This window comes from Anomaloglossus baeobatrachus, chromosome 6 (genome assembly GCF_048569485.1).
Source record: "Anomaloglossus baeobatrachus isolate aAnoBae1 chromosome 6, aAnoBae1.hap1, whole genome shotgun sequence".
Lineage (NCBI taxonomy): Eukaryota > Metazoa > Chordata > Amphibia > Anura > Aromobatidae > Anomaloglossus > Anomaloglossus baeobatrachus.
In genome coordinates, this window is record NC_134358.1 from 537,271,212 (window position 1) to 537,296,777 (window position 25,566).

The following is a 25,566-nucleotide window of genomic DNA, read 5'->3' on the forward strand; positions in this document are numbered from 1 at the left end:
CTACTATACAATGCAATGTACAAGAAAATGGGGTAAAAAATCCAAGTGAATGGGGGAAAAAATCCAAGTGCACGAAATTGTCTAAAAAAAATATGCAGTTCTACCACTTTTTTGAGGTTTTGAATTTGTGGCATTCATTGTGCGATAAAAATGACCTAGAAACATGATTCTACAAATCGGTACAATTACAGAGATACCCAATTTTTAATTTTTTTTTTTTTTTTTCTTAAGGGGTGAAAAAAAACCTATAAATTTGTTAAACAACATTTTGGTTGTTTTTTTTATTCTTTTTTTTGTTTGTTTGTTTTTGCATTTCTATTTATTTTTGGTTTACATTTACCATTTGGCTTAAATAATTAATTTTAAAAGGGATTTAAAGGCAGATGAATTGAATTTTCCTATTTTATATATTTCAAAAAGAAAAAAAAAACTTTTTTTAGTTTTACATTTTAGTCCCTTTTATTGTCTGTGGCTGGGTCTCACAAGAGAGCTAAGGGTACTTTCACACTTGCGTTGTTTTCCTTCCGTTACAATCCTCCCTTTTGGAAAACAGCGGAATCCGTTAACGGATTCCGCTGTTTCCCATAGACTTGTGTGGGTGACGGATTGTGCCAAAAGGACCTGCGTTGCTTCCGCTGGGCGACGCTCCGTTGCTTCCGCCCAGCGGGAGGAACGCAGCATGTAACGTTGTTTTGAGCAGCGGAATCCTCAGGATTTCACTGCGCATGCTCTTTTTTTTTTTTAAAATCACAAACTTTATTTTGTCTCGCAGTGGCCGAACGTTCAGCTGAGCGCTCGCCCGCCAGCATGCCCGGCCGCCGGCAAGTGACAGCGCTCAGCTGAGCGACCGGCCGCCGGCAAGTGAGAGCGCTCAGCTGAGCGCTCGCCCGCCGGCATGCCCGGCCGCCGGCAAGTGACAGCGCTCAGCTGAGCCACCGGCCGCCGGCTATTGAGAGTGATCAGCTGATCGTTCACAATAGTCTGCTGCCGGTAAAACTGTAAAGGAGAAAAAAAAAAAAAATAAAAATAAAAAAAAGCTTTCCGTTGTTTTGTACGATCTGTAGCATCCGTTGTGCCACTATATGCAACGTATCCGTTGCATCTGTAACACAACGCAATGCTACGGAAGCCGTCCAACGCAAGTGTGAAACTAGCCTAAGGTGGTGGCAACAGGGGAACTTCGATATGCTATCAGCTGCCAGTGGAACTAACCTGCACCCTGCAATTGCAGAAGAAAAGAGGGACATTGTGATCTCACACCTTTAGGCTATGTGCTCACTTTGCGTTTTACCTGCGTTTCCGCAGCGTTTTGAACTGCAGCATTTTCATGCCAAAATGCATGCATTTTGATTTTCAAGCAAAGTCTATGGGAAATGGGGATTTCTTGTGCCCACCATGCAGTTCAAAACGCTGTGTTTAATTTGCATAATTTTGGGCAAAAACTCAGCGTTTAAAGAAGCAGCATGTCAATTGTTTTTGCCATTTGGGCAGCGTTTTGATAACATTGAAGTCAATGAGAAGTTACAGAACGCAAGCAACATCAAAATTCCAGCGTTTTACATGCTTTTCTGATGCTGAAAACATGCGTTTAGGACCAATTAATTCCATGCGTTTTTGGCAAAATATAATGGCATGATATGTCCCTTTACACACACACACAGAGTCCGACAATTATTTTTAAGAAAATCCATAAATAAATGTAATTTTATGCATAATTATTATCACAAACTTATCATTTTAATAATAAAAAGCCATTTTTTGATTGATAATAATCTTGATATTTGTTAGCATTTTATTACGTTTTTTTCATAGTGACTGAATGGTTAAACTTTATTTAGTAGTGTCTTTGTATTGAAAACGCATCTGACTTTAAGCAATGAAAAAGCATGTAAAACGCAGTAAAAACGCACATGTATTTATCGCGTTTTTGTGGTCAAAACCAACTTTGGCAAAAACCATTTCTGCCAGAGGATGTGTTTAGAACTGCAACTACCTCGACGCAAAGTGCGCACATAGCCTTAAAGTTGTTAAAAGGTGCAGCGATCAGAGCTGGCTCCAGTTGCTACTATTCGAGGAGGATGAAAAACACTTGCTCCATACATCAGAACAGCAGATGTTGAGAAACTATTAAAAAGGCACAAGTCCATCTAGGTCAGCTGGTTAATCTGCAATGTAATATCAGAGGAAGGCAAATGACCTCAATACATTGTTTTGCTGCAGTTTTATGAACTTGTGATGTTCTACCATCTCAAGTTCATAAACATATCTAATCATATCATATCTATATATCAACATATCTAATCATTTAAAAAACAAAAAAAAACAACACAATGCACCTCAACTTGTGAACGCAGCCTTAGAGAACAAAAATAGAAAACAATCCCAGTATCAACATTTATAATACTGTTTTTTGGTCCAACTGTTGGATCTGCAACCCCTGTAGCTATCCTCCAGTTTAGCTTTAAAGTCCCAGTTACTCGCTAGATGGCTGTTGGCCAAACGATGGTTCGTCCAATCGCTCAGCCGGCAGCTATCTCATCCAACTGTCCCATACACCACACAGGAGCGCTCTCTTTACCGAGTGCCGCTCTCTTTACCGCTCTCTGTACCGCGCTGCTGTCAGACATCTTACCTAGTCGAGAACAAAAAGGATTAAGCATGGTGGATCCTTATCTTCCCAGACAATCTATCTGGAGCCCACATACACATTGGACAGTTGACCGAACCCATTGATAGTAGTGGATGTTAGTCTATTATATACACCTTTGATTTCTGGAGGATCACATACATACGCGTCTCCATATGGTCAGCATTGGATCTCATCCAACGGAGGCCTCGTCAGCTCGGAGTTAAAGGGAACCTGTCAGGTGAGATATGCTAATCCCTGCCTAGCATGCCTGTAGTAGCATAGATAAAGAGATCTTAAGAAAATGTATTTCTAAACATCCTTTATGATATGCTAATGAGGCCAGTGACAAGTTGCAAGGGTGTTAGTTTCTACACTCATTCCACCTTTTCAGCACAGCCACAGGGGGAGGGTTACATGCTATTCAATGACCACTCCCTGCGTCATCACCAGCGGTGATGCGCAACCTGTCCGTTGCTATAGCCTCAGATGCCAGGCACTGCACATGATCAGGTCACCGCACTTCCAGTCATGTGCACTATGAAGCCAGGTGTACACGTCCCGGCTTCAGAGAGGTCTAGTGCACATGACCGGAAGTGCAGGGACTTCCGCACTGCCTGGCATCTGAGGCTGTAGTTGTGGGCGTGCTGTCATGCTAAGAAGGTGGAATGAGCGCAGGAACTAACGCCCTTATGACTAGTCCCTGGCCTCATTAGCATATCATAAAGGATCTTTAGAAATACTTTTTCTAAAGATCTCTTTATCTATGCTACTAGATGCAGGGACGGTTAGGCAGGGATTAGCAATATACACCCAGGACTGCTCGTGGTTCTGGGTGCACATCTCAGCTGACAGGTTCCCTTTAAGAAAATTGTGCATATATTTTAGCCATCAGTAGTGATCTCAGCTCATGGATTCCAACCAAAACTGTCTTAATGACATGTTAGATGATTAATAATGATGATACATGTAAGTACATCACTCTTTGTAAGAGTAGGCGTTCGTATAGGATCCCAATCTGTATCAATCCAGTAGTATAAAGAATCCAGCACTCTGAGGGCAGTATGGTGAAAGAAGGTCATATTTTGGATTTTTCTTGCTGTTCTTGCTGAACCGAGTGTTTTGAGAATATATGAAGTAAAACAAGGAGGTGAAGACCTCACTGCTCGTAGTTCATCTCAAACTATGCGATTTCTTCTATCAACCTTGTTGTATGCTTGATAAAGGTCTAGAATAGATTGACCGAAACGTCTCATATAACGTACACATTGTTAATTAGCCCAAATAAACAAAATGTCACCATCCTCAGCTCGGAGTGCCGGATTCTTTACATTACAGCCCTCCATTGAGTTTACACTGGATTTCCCATTTTGCTTTCCATCAGGCAGATTTCACTGACTCTAAAGGGGGCTTTACATGCTACGATATCGTTAATGTTTTATCGTCGGGGTCATGTTGTTAGTGACGCACATTCGGCGTCATTAACAATATTGCAGCGTGTGACACTGACCAGCGACTTTAAACGACCTCAAAAATGGTGAAAATCGTTCACCATGGAGAGGTCGTCCCAAACTCAAAAATCGGTAAGGGTTGTTTTTCGTTGTGGTTCGTCGCTCCTGCAGCAGCACACATCGCTGTGTGTGACACCGCAGGAGCGAGGAACATCTTACCTGCCGCCGGCCACAATGCAGAAGGAAGAGGTGGGCGGGATGTTTACATCATGCTCAGCTCTGCCCCTCCACTTTGATTGGCCGGCCGCTTAGTGACGTCGCGGTGACGTCGCTGTGATGCCGAACGTCCCTCCCCCTTGAAGGAGGGATTGTTCGGCAGTCACAGCAACGCCGCCGACCAGGTAAGTGCGTATGACGCTGCCGTAGCGATAATGTTCGCTACGGCAGCGATCACACACAATCGCAGGAACGGCGGGGGGCGGGTGCTTTTGCGTACGATATCGCTAGCAATTGCTAACAATATCGTAGCGTGTAAAGCCACCTTTAAGGCCACTTTACACGCAACGACATCACTAACGAGATGTCGTTGGGGGTCACGGAATTCAAGACGCACATCCGGCCTCGTTAGCAACATCGCAGCGTGTGACACGCACGAACGACCGTTAAGGATCAAATTTACTTACCTTATCGTTGATCGTTGACACGCCGTCCATTTCCCAAATATTGTTGCTGGTGCTGGACGCAGGTTGTTCCTCGTTCCTGCGGCAGCACACATCGCTACGTGTGACACCGCAGGAACGAGGAACTACATCGTACCTGTGGCCACCCGCAATGAGGAAGGAAGGAGGTGGGTGGGATGTTCCACCCGCTCATCTCCACCCCTCCACTTCTATTGAACGGCTGCCGTGTGACGTCGCTGTGACGCCACAGGAACCACCCCCTTAGAAAGGAGGTGGTTCGCCGGCCACAGCGACGTCACAGGGAAGGTAAGTCCATGTGACGGGTGTAAGTGATGTTGTGCGCCACTGGCAGCGATTTGCTCGTGACGCACAACCGACGGGGGCGGGTACGCTCGCTAGCGAGATCGCAGCCTGTAAAGTGCCCTTTAGGCTATGTTCACACACTGCATCTTTTACTGCATTTTTGGTGCGTTTTTGAGGTCACAAAGAAACACCTAAATGCATGCATTTCCTTTCCCCAGCAAAGTCTATGAGATTTCTATTTTGCTGTCCACACTGGGCATCTTTTGTTGGCTGCAACTTGGCTGCGTTGTTGAAGATGCAGCATGTCCATTCTTTTTGCGTTTTTCCAGTATTTTTGAGCTCTTCCAGTCAATAGATTTGACATGAAAAACGCATTGGGCAAAATGTGGCAAAAATACGGCAAAAACACATTCATTTTTTAATGCGTTTTTGCAGCGGGTGCATCTTTTGGGGCCAAAAATGCTGCATTTTTGTGGTTAAGAAAAGATCGAGTGTGTGAACATAGCCTAACTGCGTGTCTTGCTACAGCAGGATAAAGCAGTGGTGAACTGCTCAGCCCAAAAAACTAATGCACTAACAGGATGCAACCAGACCCCCAATAGATGGAGACATCACAGGTGCAAGAGGAGCAAATCACTCACACAACTCCCAAACATGGAGGGGGTGATCGCTAGATGATAAAATTGCACACTAGTGGCTTGCATAGAGCACCGTTCACACTTATAGGGCTGCTTCTCACTTGCGAGTTTCTCGCAGTAGAGCAATGCGAGAAAATCTTGCATTGGAATCGGACACATGTTAGTGAATGATTCAGCTCTCATCTGCGATTTTTTTCTCAGTCCGAATCGGACTGAGAAAAAAATCGCAGCATGCTGCTTTTTTGCGAGTTTCTACTGCGAGTTTCTCCAATGCAAGTCTATGGGAGCGTGTAAATAATCGGATGTCACGGGACGGCACTCACACCATCCTAGTGACATCCGATTTTCTAAATATATTTCTCGCATGTTTCCCAAAACACTGGAAACGAGCGATGTCTCCCAATGTCTGTCAATCACTATTCTCTGTCAGTTGGTCTCTCCCTCTCGGTCTCTATTCTCTCTCTGTCGGTCCGTCAATATCTCTGTCCCTCTCTCACAGTTTGTCGGTCATTTTCCCCTCCTCTCTCATACTCACCGTTCCCCGATCTCCGGTGCGGCGCTGCACGGCTTTCTCACTGCTGCGGCGGCTTTTACTATTTTGACAAAGCCGGCCGCTCATTAAACAATCTCGTATTCCCTGCTTTCCCCGCCCACAGGCGCCTATGATTGGTTGCAGTGAGACACGCCCCCACGCTGAGTGACAGCTGTCTCACTGCACCCAATCACAGCAGCCGGTGGGCAGGTCTGTACTGTGCAGTGAAATAAATAAATAATTAAAAAAAAATGGCGTGCGGTCCCCCCCAATTTTAATACCAGCCAGATAAAGCCATACGGCTGAAGGCTGGTATTCTCAGGATGGGGAGCTCCACGTTATGGGGAGCCCCCCAGCCTAACAATATCAGCCAGCAGTCTCCCAGAATTGCCGCATACATTATATGCGACAGTTCTGGGACTGTACCCGGCTCTTCCCGATTTGCCCTGGTGCGTTGGCAAATCGGGGTAATAAGGAGTTAATGGCAGCCCATAGCTGCCACTAAATCCTAGATTAATCATGTCAGGCGTCTATGAGACACCCTCCATGATTAATCTGTAAGTGACAGTAAATAAACACACACACACATGAAAAAATCCTTTATTAGAAATAAAAAACACAAACACATTCCCTCATTACCAATTTAATAAGCCCCAAAAAGCCCTCCATATCCGGCGTAATCCAGGATGGTCCAGCGTCGCTTCCAGCATGAAGGTGACAGGAGCTGCAGAAGACACCGCCGCTCCGGTCACCTCCAAGCAGCAACTGAGGTGAGTAGCGCGATCAGCTGAGCAGTCACTGAGGTTACCCGCTGTCACTGTTGGAGGATCCAGCGGTGGCCACGATTAACCTCAGTGACAGCTCAGCTGATCGCGCTACTCACCTCAGTTGCTGCTTGGAGGTGACCGGAGCGGCGGTGTATTCTGCAGCTCCTGTCACCTTCATGCTGGAAGCGACGCTGGAGGTCCGTGGAGTACGCCGGATATGGAGGGCTTTTTGGGGCTTATTAAATTGGTAATGAGGGAATGTGTTTGTGTTTTTTATTTATAATAAAGGATTTTTTCATGTGTGTGTGTTTATTTACTGTAACTTACAGATTAATCATGGAGGGTGTCTCATAGACGCCTGACATGATTAATCTAGGACTTATTGGCAGCTATGGGCTGCCAATAACTCCTTGTTACCCCGATTTGCCAACGCACCAGGGCAAATCGGGAAGAGGCGGGCACAGTCCCAGAACTGTCGCATATAATGTATGCGGCAATTCTGGGCGGCTGCTGACTGATATTGTTAGGCTGGGGGGCTCCCCATAACGTGGAGCTCCCCATCCTGAGAATACCAGCCTTCAGCCGTATGGCTTTATCTGGCTGGTATTAAAATTGGGGGGGACCGCACGCCATTTTTTTAAATTATTTATTTATTTCACTGCACAGTATAGACACGCCCACCGGCTGCTGTGATTGGGTGCAGTGTGACACCTGTCACTCAGCGTGGGGGCGTGTCTCACTGCAACCAATCATAGGCGCCTGTGGGCGGGGAAAGCAGGGAATACGAGATTGTTTAATGAGCGGCCGGCTTTTTCAAAATAGTAAAAGCCGCCGGAGCAGTGTGAATGCCGTGCAGCGCGGCGCCGGGGATCGGTGAGTATGAGAGAGGGCTGCTAACTTCAGTCACTCGGGGGATTAGTGGTCACCGGTGAGTCCTTCACGGGTGACCGCTAATCAGGACGCGGCACAGACAGAGCCGCAGCATGACAATGAAGTCGGGTTAAGTTCACCCGAGTTCATTCTGACAGTGCGGCTCTGTCTGTGTCTGCTGTCATCTGCCATTCAGCTCTGCTACATGGCTGTCTGTGTCTGCTGTCAGCGGCCATGTAGCAGCGCTGAATGGCAGATGACATAGTAAAAAATACGCATTACACACGCATTACACACGCTAGTAAAATCATTAATTTATTCAGAAATAGCATCGCACTTGCGTTGCACTCGCACCTAACGTGAACTAAAATCAGCCGAGTATTTTTCAGCCCAGTCGGACCGATTTTACTCGCATAGATGTGTTTCCACCCATAGGTGCATAGTAACCCAGTCAGCAGCCTATTACACGCCCATACTGTTCGATCAGGCGGGCGGCACATAAGTACATGTTTGGGAGTTGTGTGAGTGATTTGCTCCTCTTGCACCTGTGATGTCTCCATCTATTGGGGGTCTGGTTGCACCCTGTTAGTGCATTCATTTTTTGAACTGAGCAGTTCACCACTGCTATAGGCTAGGTTCGCACACTGCGTCTTTTTGACGCTGCGTTTTTGTGCGTTTTTGGCCGCTAAAAACGCACAAAAACGCATCAAAAAACGCATGCGTTTTTGCCGCGATTTGGTGCGTTTTTGGCTGCGTTTTGCTGCATTTTTGATCTCTGCGTTTTTCAAATGCATTGCATGGGCGGAAAACGCAGAAAAACGCAGGAAAGAACTGACATGTCCATTTTTTTTTTTTTAACTCAAAAACGCAGGTAAAAAAAACAGATGTGTGCGGACAGCAAAAATGAAAACTCATAGACTTTGCTGGGGAAGCAAAGTCCTGCAGTTTTGAGGCCAAAAACGCACCCGAAAAACGCGCAAAAACGCCGCGAAAAACGCACTGTGCGCACATAGCCTTATCCTGCTGTGAGTATTCTAAATTGTGGAGGATATTTAGTCCTCTTTTTGTTGCTTTTCTAAGTGCGTGTCTTGGCCATGAACCCCCTGCTATAACATGACTAAGTGCTATGTCTGATCAGAAATGGACATCTCTGTGACTTTTTTTTTTTTTTTATGAACACACTATCCAGAAAAAACACACACATGTGAACAGCTCCATAGATTTTAATGGGTACATGTTCTATCTTTGAATGACCAGCTGAGGGAGGATTCTCCGGTCATGATGTCTGTGTAACCAAACCCCCTTATCCTCTAAAAATAAACACACGGACTGCATGCGACTTGGTTCAAATGGCCACAGCAGCCTTTTTATTGCCTATTGTTTTACAGACTAGTACCTTAGGGACGCCGTCCAACGGGCGACCCAAAACAACCACATAACGGTAACAATAGACAATAACATTTACAATACCCCCCGGGGTAGGCCCAGTCCACTACTACTACTCCCCCTGTCCCCGGCCGCAACACACCGACCCAGAGACGAGGTGCCAATCACCCACGGATTGACCCCCACACTTTGGCAGAACCCCGTGCCTGCCACATCCCGGAAACCGAGAGCCACCATACCAAGACAATGACTCCCGGTCCAGCCACCAATCACTTCCAAACCTCTGGACCAGACCTACCCCCACCGCTACTGTGACAAAAGGTATCCCAACTACCCAAAAACATCTCCCACATGACAACACAAAGGGAGGGTGGGCGGGGATCGTTCGGCGTCCGGAAACAGAAGAGGAGGTAACTCCTTCCTCTCCCAGCTAACCCTTTCCCTGCTCCTCCTCTTCCTCCCCGGCTAAAACCATCCCCCAAAGCCATATTAGGCATATACCACTGTCCCTATTAACCCATCACTCCCTACCTCCCCCTTGGTCATGTCGCCCCTCCCCCCAAGTGGGTCCGTGGCTTTCTTGACCAGCTGAGGGAGGATTCTCCGGTCATGATGTCTGTGTAACCAAACCCCCTTATCCTCTAAAAATAAACACACGGACTGCATGCGACTTGGTTCAAATGGCCACAGCAGCCTTTTTATTGCCTATTGTTTTACAGACTAGTACCTTAGGGACGCCGTCCAACGGGCGACCCAAAACAACCACATAACGGTAACAATAGACAATAACATTTACAATACCCCCCGGGGTAGGCCCAGTCCACTACTACTACTCCCCCTGTCCCCGGCCGCAACACACCGACCCAGAGACGAGGTGCCAATCACCCACGGATTGACCCCCACACTTTGGCAGAACCCCGTGCCTGCCACATCCCGGAAACCGAGAGCCACCATACCAAGACAATGACTCCCGGTCCAGCCACCAATCACTTCCAAACCTCTGGACCAGACCTACCCCCACCGCCACAGGACAGACCACGTGACACCTTACGTGGCCTGGACCCGCCACACACCAAAAGCACGCTCCACACCATCCTGCAGACCCAACGCCCATAAATCCAGACCGACCTCGTTGAGGTGCACACCATCACCCCTCCGAAATCGCCAATCAGCCGGCTCCAAATCCCTGTGCCGTACCACAATCCCACCATTCCTGGTCACAAACCTAGCCACTACCCTATTCACCTGGGCCCTGGCCTTATTAACCTTCTCCACCGACCGAGCCCCTCTCCATGCCAACCTGGTCACTATGTCAGACCATACGACCAGCAAACCAGGATACCGCTTCCACAACTGCAGTAAATCAATCTTTATGTCTCGGATCAAATCCCGCGACGCCCTGGCACCAAGATCATTACCCCCCACATGCAATACCAGCACATCCGGGGGCCGCTCAACTTTACAATGGAAACGAAATTCCGGGACCACCCTGCCCCACTCCATGCCCCGAACTCCGATCCATCGAACAGTCGCCTGCGCACGATCCAAACCCAGCTGTCGACCATTCGGGCGGACCTCCGCCCGACGGGCACCCCAAAATACGAAGGAGTGCCCCAAGATCCAGATCAGGCACTTCCCTATAACAAATAAAACAAAAACGAAAATATCAAAACCAATAACAGCACAACCACCAACACATCAACAAACACCCCTTTCCTCAAACCTTCCGCACGTAACCAAAGTCCCATGATGCTACAACAACTGCGGTCTCACATACCGCCGAAAACAAGAAGATTCCCATCTACCAATACGCTTTACCACCTCATCTCCAAGCCCCCAACGGGCTGCCTCCGTTGCTGCACCAATTCGGAATGAATGCGACCCGAATTCCTCCGGGCGCTCCCCCGCGTTACGTAGACTTAGCCGCAGCACCGCCACAAACTGAAACCTCGACAAAAACGACCCATTCAAATGCCGCAAAAACGGGCCAGGTAAGCCTCCCCCCACGGCCATAAATCTCTCGACTAAACGCACAGGGCACAATTCCTCTCCTGGAACCGCATATAACACCACCAATCTACCACGGCCCAGCTGATCCATTTTTGACCGGCGAATCCGGCACTCCACCTGACTACTGCTCACTTGCACGTCCTCAAACATCAAACCACCACCCGTCACCCTGGACGGGCTCACCAGCTCGCCTATCCGGAACGCCCCATAAAAAGCGAGACCGAAAGCCGTTGTAAATAGAACCGTCTCGTACACAGACTCACAAATGCCGCTCAGGCCACCCACCATCCGTCTCAACAAACCAAACGATACAGGGCGCCTCTTGTCCCTCTCCCGTACGCCACGGCGAAAGCCCCGCAAAGCCTGACGAACCCGAAAATCCTGTGAAACATCACGCTCCCCTCTCATTTTTAACCAAAATGCCACTGCCGACACCCGATGTGCCACAGCCGATGCCGATCGCCCGGCTGAAAAATCCGTACTCACCAATGACAACAAAGCCACCAAGTAATCCACGCTTTCCCCACCAAACATCAGACGCAACAACTCCTCCCATTCAGCCCACACCTTAGCATACCGGCACCAAGTCACCTCGGTCACCGAGTTCCGAATCAAGTCTGAGATCACCGCCTCACCAGATGCCACAAATCCTCGGGGCACTCCACTCCAACTTCGTCCGCCCACGGCAACAGCGCCCGAAACCTGCTGAACTGAAAACGAGACAAAGCATCAGCCACCTCGTTGTCAACACCCGGAACGTGCCTTGCCACTACCTGCACATTCAACTGCAGACATCTCAACACTAAATGCCGCAAATACACCACCACCGGCTCCGACTTAGCAGACAAGTTGTTAATCGCGTGCACCACCGCCTGGTTATCACAATGAAAACACACTTTCCTTCCGGCAAAGTGCGACCCCCATAGCTCCACTGCCACTACAATGGGGAATAGCTCTAACAGAGCCAAATTCCTAACCAAGCCGCTCTCCCGCCACGCCTGTGGCCACTGCCCGACACACCAATGACCTCTGAAGACAGCCCCAAACCCGGCCGACCCCGCCGCATCCGTAAACAGCTGCAACGCCCCGTTAGACGCCACCCTCTCCATCACCAGCGTCCGGCCGTTGAAATGCTGCAAAAATTGATCCCATACTTCCAAATCGTCCCTGATCGCCTTTGTGATCCGCACAAAATGCGCCGGCAACCGTACCCCGGCCGTCGCCGTCGCCAAACGCCTCGCAAACACTCTCCCCATTGGCACAATTCTGCAAGCAAAATTCAATTTTCCAAGCAAAGACTGCACCGCCTTAAGCCGCACCTTCTTCGCCGCTTTTACCCCTGACACTGCGGACCTCAAATCACGGACCTTCTCCGCCGGCAACCTGCATTCCATAGCAATGGTGTCAATTTCAATTCCCAGAAAACACATCACCGGCGCCGGGCCTTCCGTCTTATCCGGCGCCAAAGGAATCCCGAAACTGGCCGCAACTTTTTTGCAACGCAAATAGCAAACCCGCACAAACCATCGAACCCGCCGGCCCGACACACAGGAAATCATCCAAGTAATGAATGATGGACGTAAGCCCGGACACGTCCCGAACCACCCACTCAACAAACGAACTAAATGCCTCAAAGTACGAACACGAAATGGAACAGCCCATTGGCAAACAACGATCAACATAATAACTGCCATCCCACCAGCAACCCAACAAATGCTGACTATCTGGATGAACCGGTAACAACCGAAACGCTGCTTCCACATCCGCCTTTGCCATCAATGCACCCCGCCCCGCCGCCCTAACCAGGTCCAACGCCTTATCGAACGACACATAATATACCGCCGACAACTCCGGCGCAATGCCATCATTCACCGATAACCCTTCCGGGTAAGACAAATGATGAATCAGCCGAAATTTATTCCGCTCCTTCTTTGGTACCACCCCCAACGGTGACACCACCAAATTCCCGCACGGCGGGGCGACATAAGGGCCGCCCATCCTGCCCAAAGCCACCTCCCTTTCCAGCTTCTCATCCACCACTTCCGGGTGATCCCGAGCGGAACGCAAATTACGATACGGCGGAACCGATGCATTAACAACCGACGGAATATGAAAACCATCCGAAAAACCAGAACTTAACAACGCCGCCGCCTCCTTGTCCGGATACCTATTTAAAAACGGAACCATCACTTCTACCTTCACCGGCGTCGTCCCTCTTACCAGCCCCATCACCAGCCTTTCCTTTTCCTTTTTTAAAACATTTGGACAAGCTATGTCCCCCCCCACATCCGGAGCATTCATGCTTAAAACGGCACGCCGCTCCAAACCTGCACTGCCCTTCATTGTACTGCCAACACAAACCTTTCTTGAAACTTGCCGGGGACCCGGCCCCCCCCGAACCCCCGGCGCCCCCCCGAAAGGGCTGAGCCGGTGCCGACATCAATCGCATCCATAAGGAAATATCCTTATGGTCCCAACGCATATCTGGCCGCAATGCCTTCCGCTGCCTAAATTGCTCGTCGTAGCGCAGCCACGCCAGTCCGCCATAAACTCGATAAGCCTCCCCTATCGCATCCATGTAGCCGAACAAAGCCGAACAATGCTCCGGCTCCTTCTCCCCGACCACGCTCGCCAAAATCGCAAATGCCTGTAGCCAGTTGGCAAAAGTCCGAGGAATAAGCCTATAACGGCGCTTTTCCTCCTCGTCCTTCTCCTTTTTGGAATCACTCGGCTTAACCCTATCCAAATTAAATTTCTCCAGGGGAAGCAGAGAAAATATCTCCACATATTCCCCTTTCCAAATTTTTTCCCGCACCTCCTTCTTTAAATGGGCCCCCAGCGGGCCCTCAAAACAAACATAAACTTCGCTTTTAGCCCTATCATCTAAGCGCACCACCTCATCCTCCTTCTCCTTTTCCTTCTCCTTTTCCTTCTCCTTTTCCTTCTCCTTTCCCCCCCCCGTCTCACTCCCCCCTTCGCCCCCCCCTCTACTCGCACCCGCTCCGTCACCCCCCGTCGCCGCCGAGGCCCCTAAACCGGCTGCACCCACCCACGCCGCCACCGGCGCCTGGGCCCCCTCCCCCCCCGCTCCCGAAGCCGCCGCCAGCCCCTGCAACAGCCCCAACAATTGACTCCACACTGCGAAACCAGCGGGCGCTGCCGTAGCCGCAGCCGCCCCCCCCCCGAAGCCCCCCGCCAGCGCAGCCCCTGCCGCCTCCGCGGCCGTCTCACCCGACCGCCGCTCGGCGTCTCCCGAGACCGCCGCCTCGCTGTCCTCCGTCTGTCGTCCATCCGACTCCTCCGAACCGAAAGCCTCTTCCCCCTCCTCGCCGCTGGCCTCATCTTCCATCCGACATCCGGGGGGCGCCGCCGCAGCACCCCCCCCACCACGGCCGCCAGACAGGGCCGCCGCGTGGGCAGAGTCATCCCCGCTCCATCTCTTGCCCCGGGGTGACAACCCAGGAGACCGTCCTGTCCCCCGCGCCGGCACCCCGGGCCTCGACCTCTTGCGCCCGCCCCCCTGCCGACTGCAAGGGGCCTCTGGGCGCGGACGACCAGACGCCCGGCTCCGGATCTCAGCCGTCGTCGCCTCTGGCCCTCCTGGGCTATTGCAGGCCTCCATCCGCCGAGTCCTCCCGCTCCCACGGGAGACTGCCACATCCGGGGGCTGCACAGCGGTACTGAGTGACCCGGCGGTTGCCGCAGGGCTCCCGCCGTCACTCCTTCTCTCAGCCGCACCGGGGTCAGGCACCGCAGACCCCCCCCCGGCGCCGGACCTACCGCCACGTGCAGCCCCCCGGTCCCCCCGCCGACTGCAGGGGGATCTGCTGGCCTCTCTCCTGCGCCGAGCGCGCTCCCGGCCTGGAGCCGCTGCAGTCTCAGTAACTCCAGCCCGGAGGCCGGGACCGGAAGCAGGCCCCGTGCTGGCCACTCCCACCTCCCGACCGCCGCGGCTGGAACGAAGATTCCTCCCGCCGGCCTCTGCAGCAGCCAGACGCTGCTGCTGCGCTGCACTCTGCGGAGGGTCCCTGGAGGGGCTCTTACATCTCCTCCTCGCCCCCCCCGCGCCCGGGGAATACCTGCGGGGGGGCCGCGACTGGCGCCCGCCGCTGCTGGGGGGACGAGGGGCAAGCGCCGACGGGTTAACCCCGGCAGCCCTGATGTGGGTCTGCACTGCCAGGGGCCCGTGCGCTGCGACCGCTGCCTGAATCAGACGCTGGAGCTCCTGAAGATCTGCCATGGAGGTGCACGTGCAGATCGTTCGGCGTCCGGAAACAGAAGAGGAGGTAACTCCTTCCTCTCCCAGCTAACCCTTTCCCTGCTCCTCCTCTTCCTCCCCGGCTAAAACCATCCCCCAAAGCCATATTAGGCATATACCACTGTCCCTATTAACCCATCACTCCCTACCTCCCCCTTGGTCATGTCGCCCCTCCCCCCAAGTGGGTCCGTGGCTTTCTAAACAGATGCCTGAATTAGGCTTAAAGGGATATTCCCATCTCCAAGATCCTAGTAGTTATAATAATAATATTAGCAAATACCTCCAATTAGAAATGTAGTATAGTTCTCCTGATGTCACTTACCTCATGTTTAGGGCATTACAGAGGGCAGCACGGTGGCTCAGTGGTTAGCACTGCAGTCTTGTGGTGGCTCAGTGGTTAGCACTGCAGTCTTGTGGTGGCTCAGTGGTTAGCACTGCAGTCTTGTGGTGGCTCAGTGGTTAGCACTGCAGTCTTGCAGCGCTGGGGTCCTGGGTTCAATTCCCACCAAGGACACCATCTGCAAGGAGTTTGTATGTTCTTCCCGTGTTTGCGTGGGTTTCTTCCGGGTTCTCCGGTTTCCTCCCACACTCCAAAAACATACAGTTAGGGACCTTAGATTGTGAGCCCCAATGGGGACAGTGTTGCCAATGTATGTAAAGTGCTATGGAATTAATAGCGCTATATAAATGAATTATTATTATTATTATTACAGGACCTTAGGTATCCATGGTTATGACCACATGGTCATAAGCATGGATAGCTAAGGTCCTGCAGTGCCCTAAACATGAGGCAAGTGACATGAATCAGAAGAGCTATACTACATTTGGAATTGGAGGTATTTGCTAAGCAACTAACTGTGATTATATGTGTGGTCGTAACTATAGATATCTGAGGTCCTGCAATGCCCTGCACATGAGGTAGAATACATAGCTATATCAGGAGAACTATACTATATTGCTAATTGGAGGTATTTGCTAATATTATTATTATTATTATTACACCTACTACATATAGGGATAGGATATTGGGGATAGGAATATCCCATTAAAGGGGGCTATAGACGCAACAACATCGCTAACGAGATGTCGTTGGGGTCACGGATTTCGTGACACACATCCGGCCTCATTAGCGACGTTGTTGCGAGTGAAACGTACGAACAACCGCTAACGATCAAAAATACTCACCTAATCGTTGATCGTTGACACGTCGTTCAAATTCCAAATATCGTTGCTGTTGCAGGACGCAGGTTGTTGGTCGTTCCTGAGGCAGCACACATCGCTATGTGTGACACTCCAGGAATGACGAACAACACCGTACCTGTGTCCTCCGGCAGCGAGGTGGGCGTGTCTTTCCTTCGGCTGCTCTCCATCCCTCCACTTCTATTGACCGCCTTCCGTCGCTAGGAAGGTAAGTATGTGTGACGGGTCCTAGCGATATTGTGCGCCACGGGCAGCGATTTGCCCGTGACGCACAACCGACGGGGGCAGGTGCAATCGGCAGCGACATCGCTAGCGATGTTGCTGTGTGTAAAGTGGCCTTAAGGGCTTCTTTACATGTTGCTATTGTGCATCAGTGTTTGTCTGCCAAAGCCAGGAGTGGAACTTACAGAGAAAAACTATAATTGAAAGATTGACCCCTGTTCTGTGTTTTGGAGACACTCCTGGTTTTGGCTACAAATAATGACAAAATAATAATGTGTGAATAAAGCCCAAAGCTGCATCCAAATTTTCAACTAATTGGAAGTGGCTTGTAAACTCAGATTCCCTCCTTCATGTAAGGTCAGGTTGAGATGAGAGAATGTAAAATCAGAAAAACAGGACGGAGTTTTCATCTGTTTGATCCATTTGTCTGTTTCTTACATCTGTATGACATCCGTTTTATACATCAACAATATAAATAGGCATAAAAGGTCAAATACAGGTTTGTATGTTAATATTTGTAATGCAAATGAATTAGTTTAGGTTATAGGGTCATGCCTTCTGACTGAGCGCTCCTTCCCATGAGCTTTATTCTCTTATTTATCTTGCTCACTTATATAGAGCTATTAATTCCACAAATGTGACAGTCGCTGTCCCCATTGGGGCTCACAATCGAAACCTCCTATTAGTATCTCTTCGGAGTGTGGAAGGAGACCCGCGCAAACACGGGGAGAACATACAAACACCTTGCAGATGTTGTCTTTGGTGGGATTTGAACCCAGGACCCCAGTGCTATAATGCTAACCACTGCGCCAGCTTAAGGTGATTCCTATTTCCTGCCTGCCCGTAAAATTGTAGGCTGTTCAGTCTGGGTAGAAGCATTTAGGTGGAGACTCAGCAATAAATGATACACCTTGATGCTGGCTGCTGGGCTCAAATAAAACTGGCCTTTTTTGTGTGATAAGTGTCTCAATTTTTAAAGGGAACCTGTCATCAGAAATTTAGCTTGAAACCTAAAAGTTTCCCCCTCTGCAGTTCCTGGGCTGCATTCTAGCAGGTTCCTGTACTTTTTGTGGCCCCTTTTAAACCAAATTAAATACTTTATAAACTTGTACATTTTGCTATGTAAATTTTGTAAATCGTCCATGGGGGCGGGCTCTCTGCTGACCGTTGCTGTTCCTCCAGCACATTGACGCCGTCCCCCCACGCTCCATTTCATCCATCAGGACTCCGCCCACTGCGCCCGAGGTGCCGCCCACGCCAGGATCGCTGGCACAAGCACGAGATTATGGGCGGCGCTGTGATTGCATCGCAAGTGCCCGCCCATAATCTCGTGGACGCGCTTTCCCCCACTGCCTCCAGCGTTCTGCGCAAGCGCTCGCCGGCCAAATAGCCCGACGTCACCTCCTTCCCATCTTACCCTGCAGCAGGGCAAGATGGGAAAGAGGTGACGTCGGGTCATCTGGCCAGCAAGCACTTGCGCAGAACGCTGGAGGAAGAGGGGAAAGTGCGGTCACGAGGCTATGGGCGGCACTTGCTGATGACACTCACAGTGCCGTCCATAACCTCGTGCCTGCGCAAAACGTCACCAGCTGTCACACGTGCACACAGTGCACAGTCCCGCTACAGTCGCACAGCGCATGCGCGGGACAACGTGCACCCAGGGGCGGCGTCCTGAGATATGAAATTCAGCGTTGGGGGAAGGCGTAAATCTGCTGGAGGAACAGCAACGGTCAGCAGAGAGCCCGCCCACATGGACGATTTACAAAATGTACATACCAAAAGGTACAAGTTTATAAAGTATTTAATTTGGTTTAAAAGGGGCCACAAAAAGTACAGGAACCTTTCTAGAATGCAGCCCAGGAGCTGCACAGGGGGAAACGTTTAGGTTTCAAGCAAAATTTCTGATGACAGGTTCCCTTTAAAGAGGATTAACCACCAGGATTTTCATTTATAAACTAAAACAGTGCTATACTGGCACTATCACGCTGATTCTATACATATCTTTAGTTGTGAGACTGGATGTATAGCTCCTGAAATACAGGCAAATAAAGTTGTGAAATGCACTGTTACTTGATTGATAGCAGCTACAGAATATCTAATAGGTGGGTTGGGTTTTGCTAATTATTCCCGCCCCTGTCTGCCAGCCTGTCCTCTCCCCCTTGTCTCTGTTATTACAGAGGGAGGAAGGAGAGAGGAAGGACAGGCAGACAGACAAAGGCGGTAATAACTAACAAAACCCGACCGACCCATTAGATATTCTGTTGCACCTATCAATCAAATAACAGTGCATTTCACAAACTTTACTTGCCTGCATTTCAGAAAGTATACATCCGATCTCACAACTAAAGGTATGTATAGAATCAGCATGATAGCACCAGTATAGCACTGGCTTTAGTTTATATAGGAAAATCCTGGTGGTTGGTCCTCTTTAAATGTATTTCCTTAGCAATAGTGCATGTTCACATTCCTATATTCAGTGTTTGCATACCTTAGCGTCTCAGAGTGCAGCTGTATATTTGTTAGAATATTTGCAGTGGAAAAATAAAAAAAATGGATGGTGTCTATGTGGCATCCATTTTTTTAAATTAATAGTTTCCAAACATCGAATCAGATGGGTGCATGCTGCAAATTTTTACCATCAATCTATGTGTAAAAACACTCATACGAACAAACCCTTGACTTGCATTGATCCGTGTGCGGTCTGTAAGCTATCCGTTTGACACATGGACATAAAATAAGCCTGTTCGAATGAGTCCTTTGGAACAGAAAAACTAAACTAAGGCCATGTGCGCACGCTGCGGATTTACTGCGGATTTCGCTGCAGAAAATGTTTATAGCATTTCTGCAGTCCTCCAGAAAAATCTATGGGGATTAAAAAAAAAGCTGTGCGCACGCTGCATTTTTTTTGTCCCTGCGGATTTACCCGCGGAATTTCTCCTCCGGAATTAATGTGCAGGTCACTTCTTTTCTGCGGTTTTGCCATTAATTATTGGTAAAAACCCGCAGGGACCAACCTGCGGCAAAACCCCAGAAATTATGCACCAAATCCGCACCAAAACGCGGCAAAACCGCATGCGGATTTCATTGCGGTTTTGGTGCTGTTTTTTTTTACCACAAGTGCGGGATTCTTCATAGGGTCCAGTTTTTCCGTAAGAAAAAGTCATTTTCTAGTGCACACATGGCCTAAAGCTGTGAACAATCTGTCACCGGAGGCACTCAACCTCTCCTACTGACCTATAACGGGTTTTGCTAGAAATAAATAGCTCTACTTTGTGTCCTAATTTTTTTCCAAGTGTTTCTGCAATGGGGGACCCAACGCAGATGAGGACTCAACTTATCAGAAAATGTCACCCATTGACGCCAATTGCAAAAAACCCAAACTGATTAAGTAGTAAACTGAAACAACTGATGACATATATATTTGAATCCAATGATGAAAAATAATAATAATAATAATTTTATTCATTTATATAGCGCTATTAATTCCACAGCGCTTTACATACATTGGCAACACTGTCCCCATTGGGGGCTCACAATCTAGAGTCCCTATCTGTATGTCTTTGGAGTGTAAAAGGAAACCAGAGAACCCGGAGGAAACCCACGCAAACACGGGGAGAACATACTAACTCCTTGCAGATAGTGTCCTTGGTGGGATTTGAACCCAGGACCCCAGTGCTGCAAGGCTGCAGTGCTAACCACTGAGCCACCGTGAAGTGCTAACCACTGAGCCACCGTGCCGCCCATTAATGGATATTAGTAAATAATATGTAACAGTTTTTGTTTTGTTTAATATCACGACAATACAATATACAATAGAATATAATAGAATGTTCCATAACGTCTAAGGCTAAAGTCGTTTTTGCGTCTGGGAAACATATTAAGTCACTTTATTCTCCCTTCTCCATTTTTACGACTATAACTTATGTTTTCCCTGCTTGGCCGAAACTATATTTAGACAAACCTGATCGTAGAGTTGTTTAGTCTCTTCTACAGCGATATATGACAAATGCAGCTAGAACAATCACAAATTAAAAAAAAAACCTCTGATTTTCCAATAATAATGGATCTGGCCACTTTGGTATGGCCAATGCCATAGGATTAGACAACAGGTGGCTTTATCAAAAAACTTGTGAGGCTAAAACTCCCATATAAATAAAACATGCAAACAATGGAATAGATAAAAAATGAAGAATATACCAAGGTAAAACTTTTCAGTAGTTGCTACAAGTCCCTGGATGACCTGTCTGAGATTTGTGGTTGTCCAGATACTAATCATCACTAATATGCTAAATGCAACAATAAATATAATAATGCAAAGCAAAATAGAAGAGCATCATATTTACTAAATATATAATAAATAAGGGGAACTTTGTACCTGTATAGTAGGGTTCTCCAGCACATCCATGTGGATCTCCTGTGAGGCTGAGGGGGTCTTGGACATGTTGTTTTGGACCATTGAAAAAAAAATATTAAAAAATAAAGTATGCAGCAAATAAAAAACAAATAAAGAAGAGGCTGAATTCTGCACCAGGCACAAAGCTTCTGCTACATCCAAGCAGCCTGGTCTTGTTATATTGCCTGATATGGTATCATGGTAGGATCAGTCCCAGGATGGCTGCTGCTTGCTTTTCTCTCCAGATCCACTTCACTCTCTGTGACTTGTATGTAGCAAGAGGAGCTGAGAGCTGAGCCACCTCCCAGGCAGGCTGGAGACATAGAAGAGGAGGAGGAGGAGTGCTTCCCCTGCCTGAGCCTTCCTCACAGCACTGGGGCTGAGACGGGGAGTCAGCAGAACCCCCCCATACCTTCACCCAAACTCTGCCCCTACAGCCCTGCATGCAGACCCCACTGTGCCACAATGTGTCCATGATGACGTATGACAAGAAATACAATGTCATAAAATAAGATTTCAGCAGCCACTGTGCTTCATCAGAGGCATTATTCATGAGAATGACCATGACTGCATGGAGTGATCCATCACCGAGGAGGCCAAAACCCATCAGGGTGTCATTAAACGCAGGAGGTTTTCACATTAGGCACAAGCAGCCATAGATTTATGTGTTTAAAGTGCCGGAGGTCAGAGATTAAATCATGCGGAGAAGTGGAATGTCGGGAGATGTTGCAACTTTTGTGTTTTTGTTAAATAAACAAAGAACTTTTAGAATTTACAGTGTTAGAAGTTCTCAGAAGTGATCTCCAGAGGACGAGCGGTCAGGTGTCTGCCCCACAAGCCGGCTCTGCATGTGCGGTACCTCGCACCCCATCATCTACACAAGGACAGGGGAACCGGGCTTTGCACACTGCGACATCGCAGCTGCAATGTCGGTGGGGTCAAATCGAAAGTGACGCACATCCGGCGTCGCTGTCGATATCGTAGAGTGCAAATCCTTTTACATACGATTAACGCACAAAAGCGTCGTTATCGTATGATCGGTGTAGGGTCCGACATTCCCATAATTTTGTAGCCGCGGCGGTACGATGTTGTTCCTCGTTCCAGCAGACAGCACACATCGCTGTGTATGAAGCCGCAGGACCGAGGAACATCTCCTTACCTGCGTCCCGACTGCAATGCGGAAGTAAGAAGGTGGGCGGGATGTTTACGTCGCGCTCATCTCCGCCCCTCCGCTTCTATTGGCCGCCTGCCGTGTGACGTCGCTGTGACGCCGCTCGACCCGCCCCCTTAGGAAGGAGGCGGGTCGCTGGCCAGAGCGACGTTGCAGGGCAGGTGAGTGCATGAGAAGCTGCCGTTGCGATAATATTCGCTACGGCAGCAATCACAAGATATCGCACCTGCGACGGGGGCAGGGACTATCGCTGCAGCGTCGGTAACACATTGTTACCGATGTCGCAGCATACAAAGCCCACCTGAGAGTAACTTGGTTTGAGAGCATTTTGCAAGACAAAGATTTCTAAAAATTTGTAACTTGGTCTAAGAGCAATGCTTTGCAATAAGAGCAAATACTCACCGTGCACGCTTTCGGTTTCATCCTTTCACTGAGCTCTGACCCGCACTGGAGGTAACTTTCTGTACATATGCACTGTATACAGTATACCATTGTACAGTACAGTATATACTATATACCATGTCTACCAATTTGCATTTGTGCATGTAGTATTGTACTTTCTTTCTGCTAACTAGTGCAGCACATTGCTTGTACTGTAATCTACCACCTGTGCAGTTTTCCTACCCCATATTTGGCTTAAAGCAGGCTTTGCACGCTGCGACATCGGTAACAATGTGTTACCGATGCTGCAGCGATAGTCCCGCCCCCGTCGCACGTGCAATATCTAGTGAAAGCTGCCGTAGCGATTATTATCGCTACGGCAGTTTCACACGCACATACCTGCCGTGCGACGTCCCTCTGGCCGGCGACCCGCCTCCTTCCTAAGGGGGCGGGTCGTGCGGCGTCACAGCGACGTCACACGGCAGGCGGCCAATTGAAGTGGAGGGGCGGAGATGAGCAGGATGTAAACATCCCGCCCACCTCCGTCCTTCTCATTGCAGCCGGGAGGCAGGTAGGTGATGATCCTCGCTCCTGCGGCTTTACACACAGCGATGTGTGCTGCCGCAGGAGCGAGGAACAACATCGCACCTGTCGCTGCACCGGCATTATGGAAATGTCGGAGGCTGCAGCGATGATACGATAACGACGCTTTTGCGCTCGTTCATCGTATCAAAAAGGATTTACACGTTGCGATATCGACTGCGACGCCAGATGTGCGTCACTTTCGATTTGACCCCATCGTCATCGCACGTGCAATGTCGCAACGTGGAAAGCCGCCCTAAGGCCGCTTTACACGCAATGACATCACTAACGCGATGTCGTTGGGGTCATGGAATTCGTGACGCACATCCGTTCTCGTTAGCGACGTTGTTGCGTGTGACATGTACGAGCGACCGCTAATGATCAAAAATACTCACCTTATCGTTGATCGTTGACACGCTCTCCATTTCCCAAATATCGTTGCTGCTGCAGGTACAATGTTGTTCGTCGTTCCTGCGGCAGCACACATCGCTATGTGTGACACCGCAGGAACGAGGAACCTCACCTTACCTGCGTCCACCGGCAATGAAGAAGGAAGGAGGTGGGCGGGATGTTCGTCCCGCTCCTCTCCGCCCTTCTGCTTCTATTGGACGGCTGCCGTGTGACATCGCTGTGACGCCGAACGAACCGCCCCCTTAGAAAGGAGGCGGTTTGTCGGTCACGGCGACGTCACTAGGCAGGTAAGTCCATGTGACGGGTCTGAGCGATGTTGTGCGTCACGGGCAGCGCTTTTCCCATGACACACAAACGACGGGGGCAGGTACACTCGCTAGCGATATCACAGCGTGTAAAGTGGCCTTTTTTAGGGAGAATAGATTTGGGGTGTTTATTTTTGTATTGTACTAGAATAAAGGTTGTCATATTTATACATCATTTTTCTCTCTATACTGTACCTCCCGCTCACCAACAATTCTATTATAAGCTAACGTGCAGTTTAATCTGTTTTAAATTATTTTACTGTACTGTAAATATTTTGAATTAGTGTACTGTAATCGTTTTATATAAATATAGTACATTATTTTGTGTTACTGTAATAAGTTTGTATAAATACAGTAAATATTTTTGGGTTGTGGAACGAATTGTCTGAGTTTCAATTATTTCCTATGGGAAAATTCGCTTTGATATAAGAGTAACTTGGTTTAAGAGCTCACTCCCGGAACCAATTATGCTCGAAATCCAAGGTTCCACTGTACATTGGATTATCAGCATAATTGGTTCCGGGACTCTGCTCTTAAACTAAGTTACTCTTATATCAGATATTTAAAAATTATATTTAAAAATTTATATATGAGATCAATTGATAGTCCACCACAAATTAAAAGTAACTTCAATGGATTGTCAATATCCTTCTTGCTCTTTGGGTGATGGAGCGCACGTTCTGAGTCAATTCAATGGATAAGGTGTATATAAGCTCTTACCCTGGACAATGCGATGATTTCTGTGTCCCTGCTGCTGTTTATCCCGCATGCCCCACACTCTACGGTGTAAAGACCTGCAGGATCGCATTGGCGTGTTCCTGGGGTAAAAGGATTTAAAACAAGCAACTCTTCGGTATTGAAATAGTCGCAGAGAATCTGCCGCTTCACACCGCTTGATCTCCAGTTTCAATTTACCGCTCACGCCCTGGATCCTAGCTGCAGACTGAACTGCTTGTCCATAGGTTAATAATGAGGTTCATCCTCCTGGAGCAGGATTTTGATAGATTCCGTTACCACCTAGGGTGTGGATGAATTTCGGCAGAGTAACTGCTAGTTTATTTCGCTGGATGTAAATGTCCATAACTGCATCAAATAGATAATTGTCTTATAGAATAAAGCATAGTCAAATCTCCGACGCGCGTTTCAGGTGACTTTATCGGTCAAGTCAGAAGGGGACGCAAAAAATCTGCCGCCATTTATGGAAATTATCTGTTCTAGTCGGATGGGCGTGCTCTTTTTCGACTCCTGTGTCCCACTCCTGCTGCTGTTTGCTGTCCTCCATTGATGATTGACGTGGATGACGCTTCCGTCATCATCCACATCCTGGGCAAAATCGCGTGCCTGTGCAGTCATTCCCGGCTCACGCAGGCGTACTTCACT

At 48.8% G+C, this 25,566-nt stretch overlaps 1 protein-coding gene across 2 annotated transcripts in view; it reads right to left on the reverse strand.

Moving 5' to 3' along the window:
* The window catches only part of CACNB2 (calcium voltage-gated channel auxiliary subunit beta 2), a 462,222-nt gene extending 440,570 nt beyond the window's left edge, over positions 1-21,652 (reverse strand). Inside the window, exon 1 of one of the 2 annotated variants that reach the window (XM_075315584.1) lies at positions 21,319-21,652. In XM_075315584.1, coding sequence (XP_075171699.1) covers positions 21,319-21,399 — 81 coding nt within the window. In that variant the 5' untranslated portion in view covers positions 21,400-21,652. The remainder of the gene's footprint in view (positions 1-21,318) is intronic. The other variant, XM_075315586.1, reaches the window with a different exon arrangement.
* Positions 21,653-25,566: the final 3,914 nt, after the last annotated feature.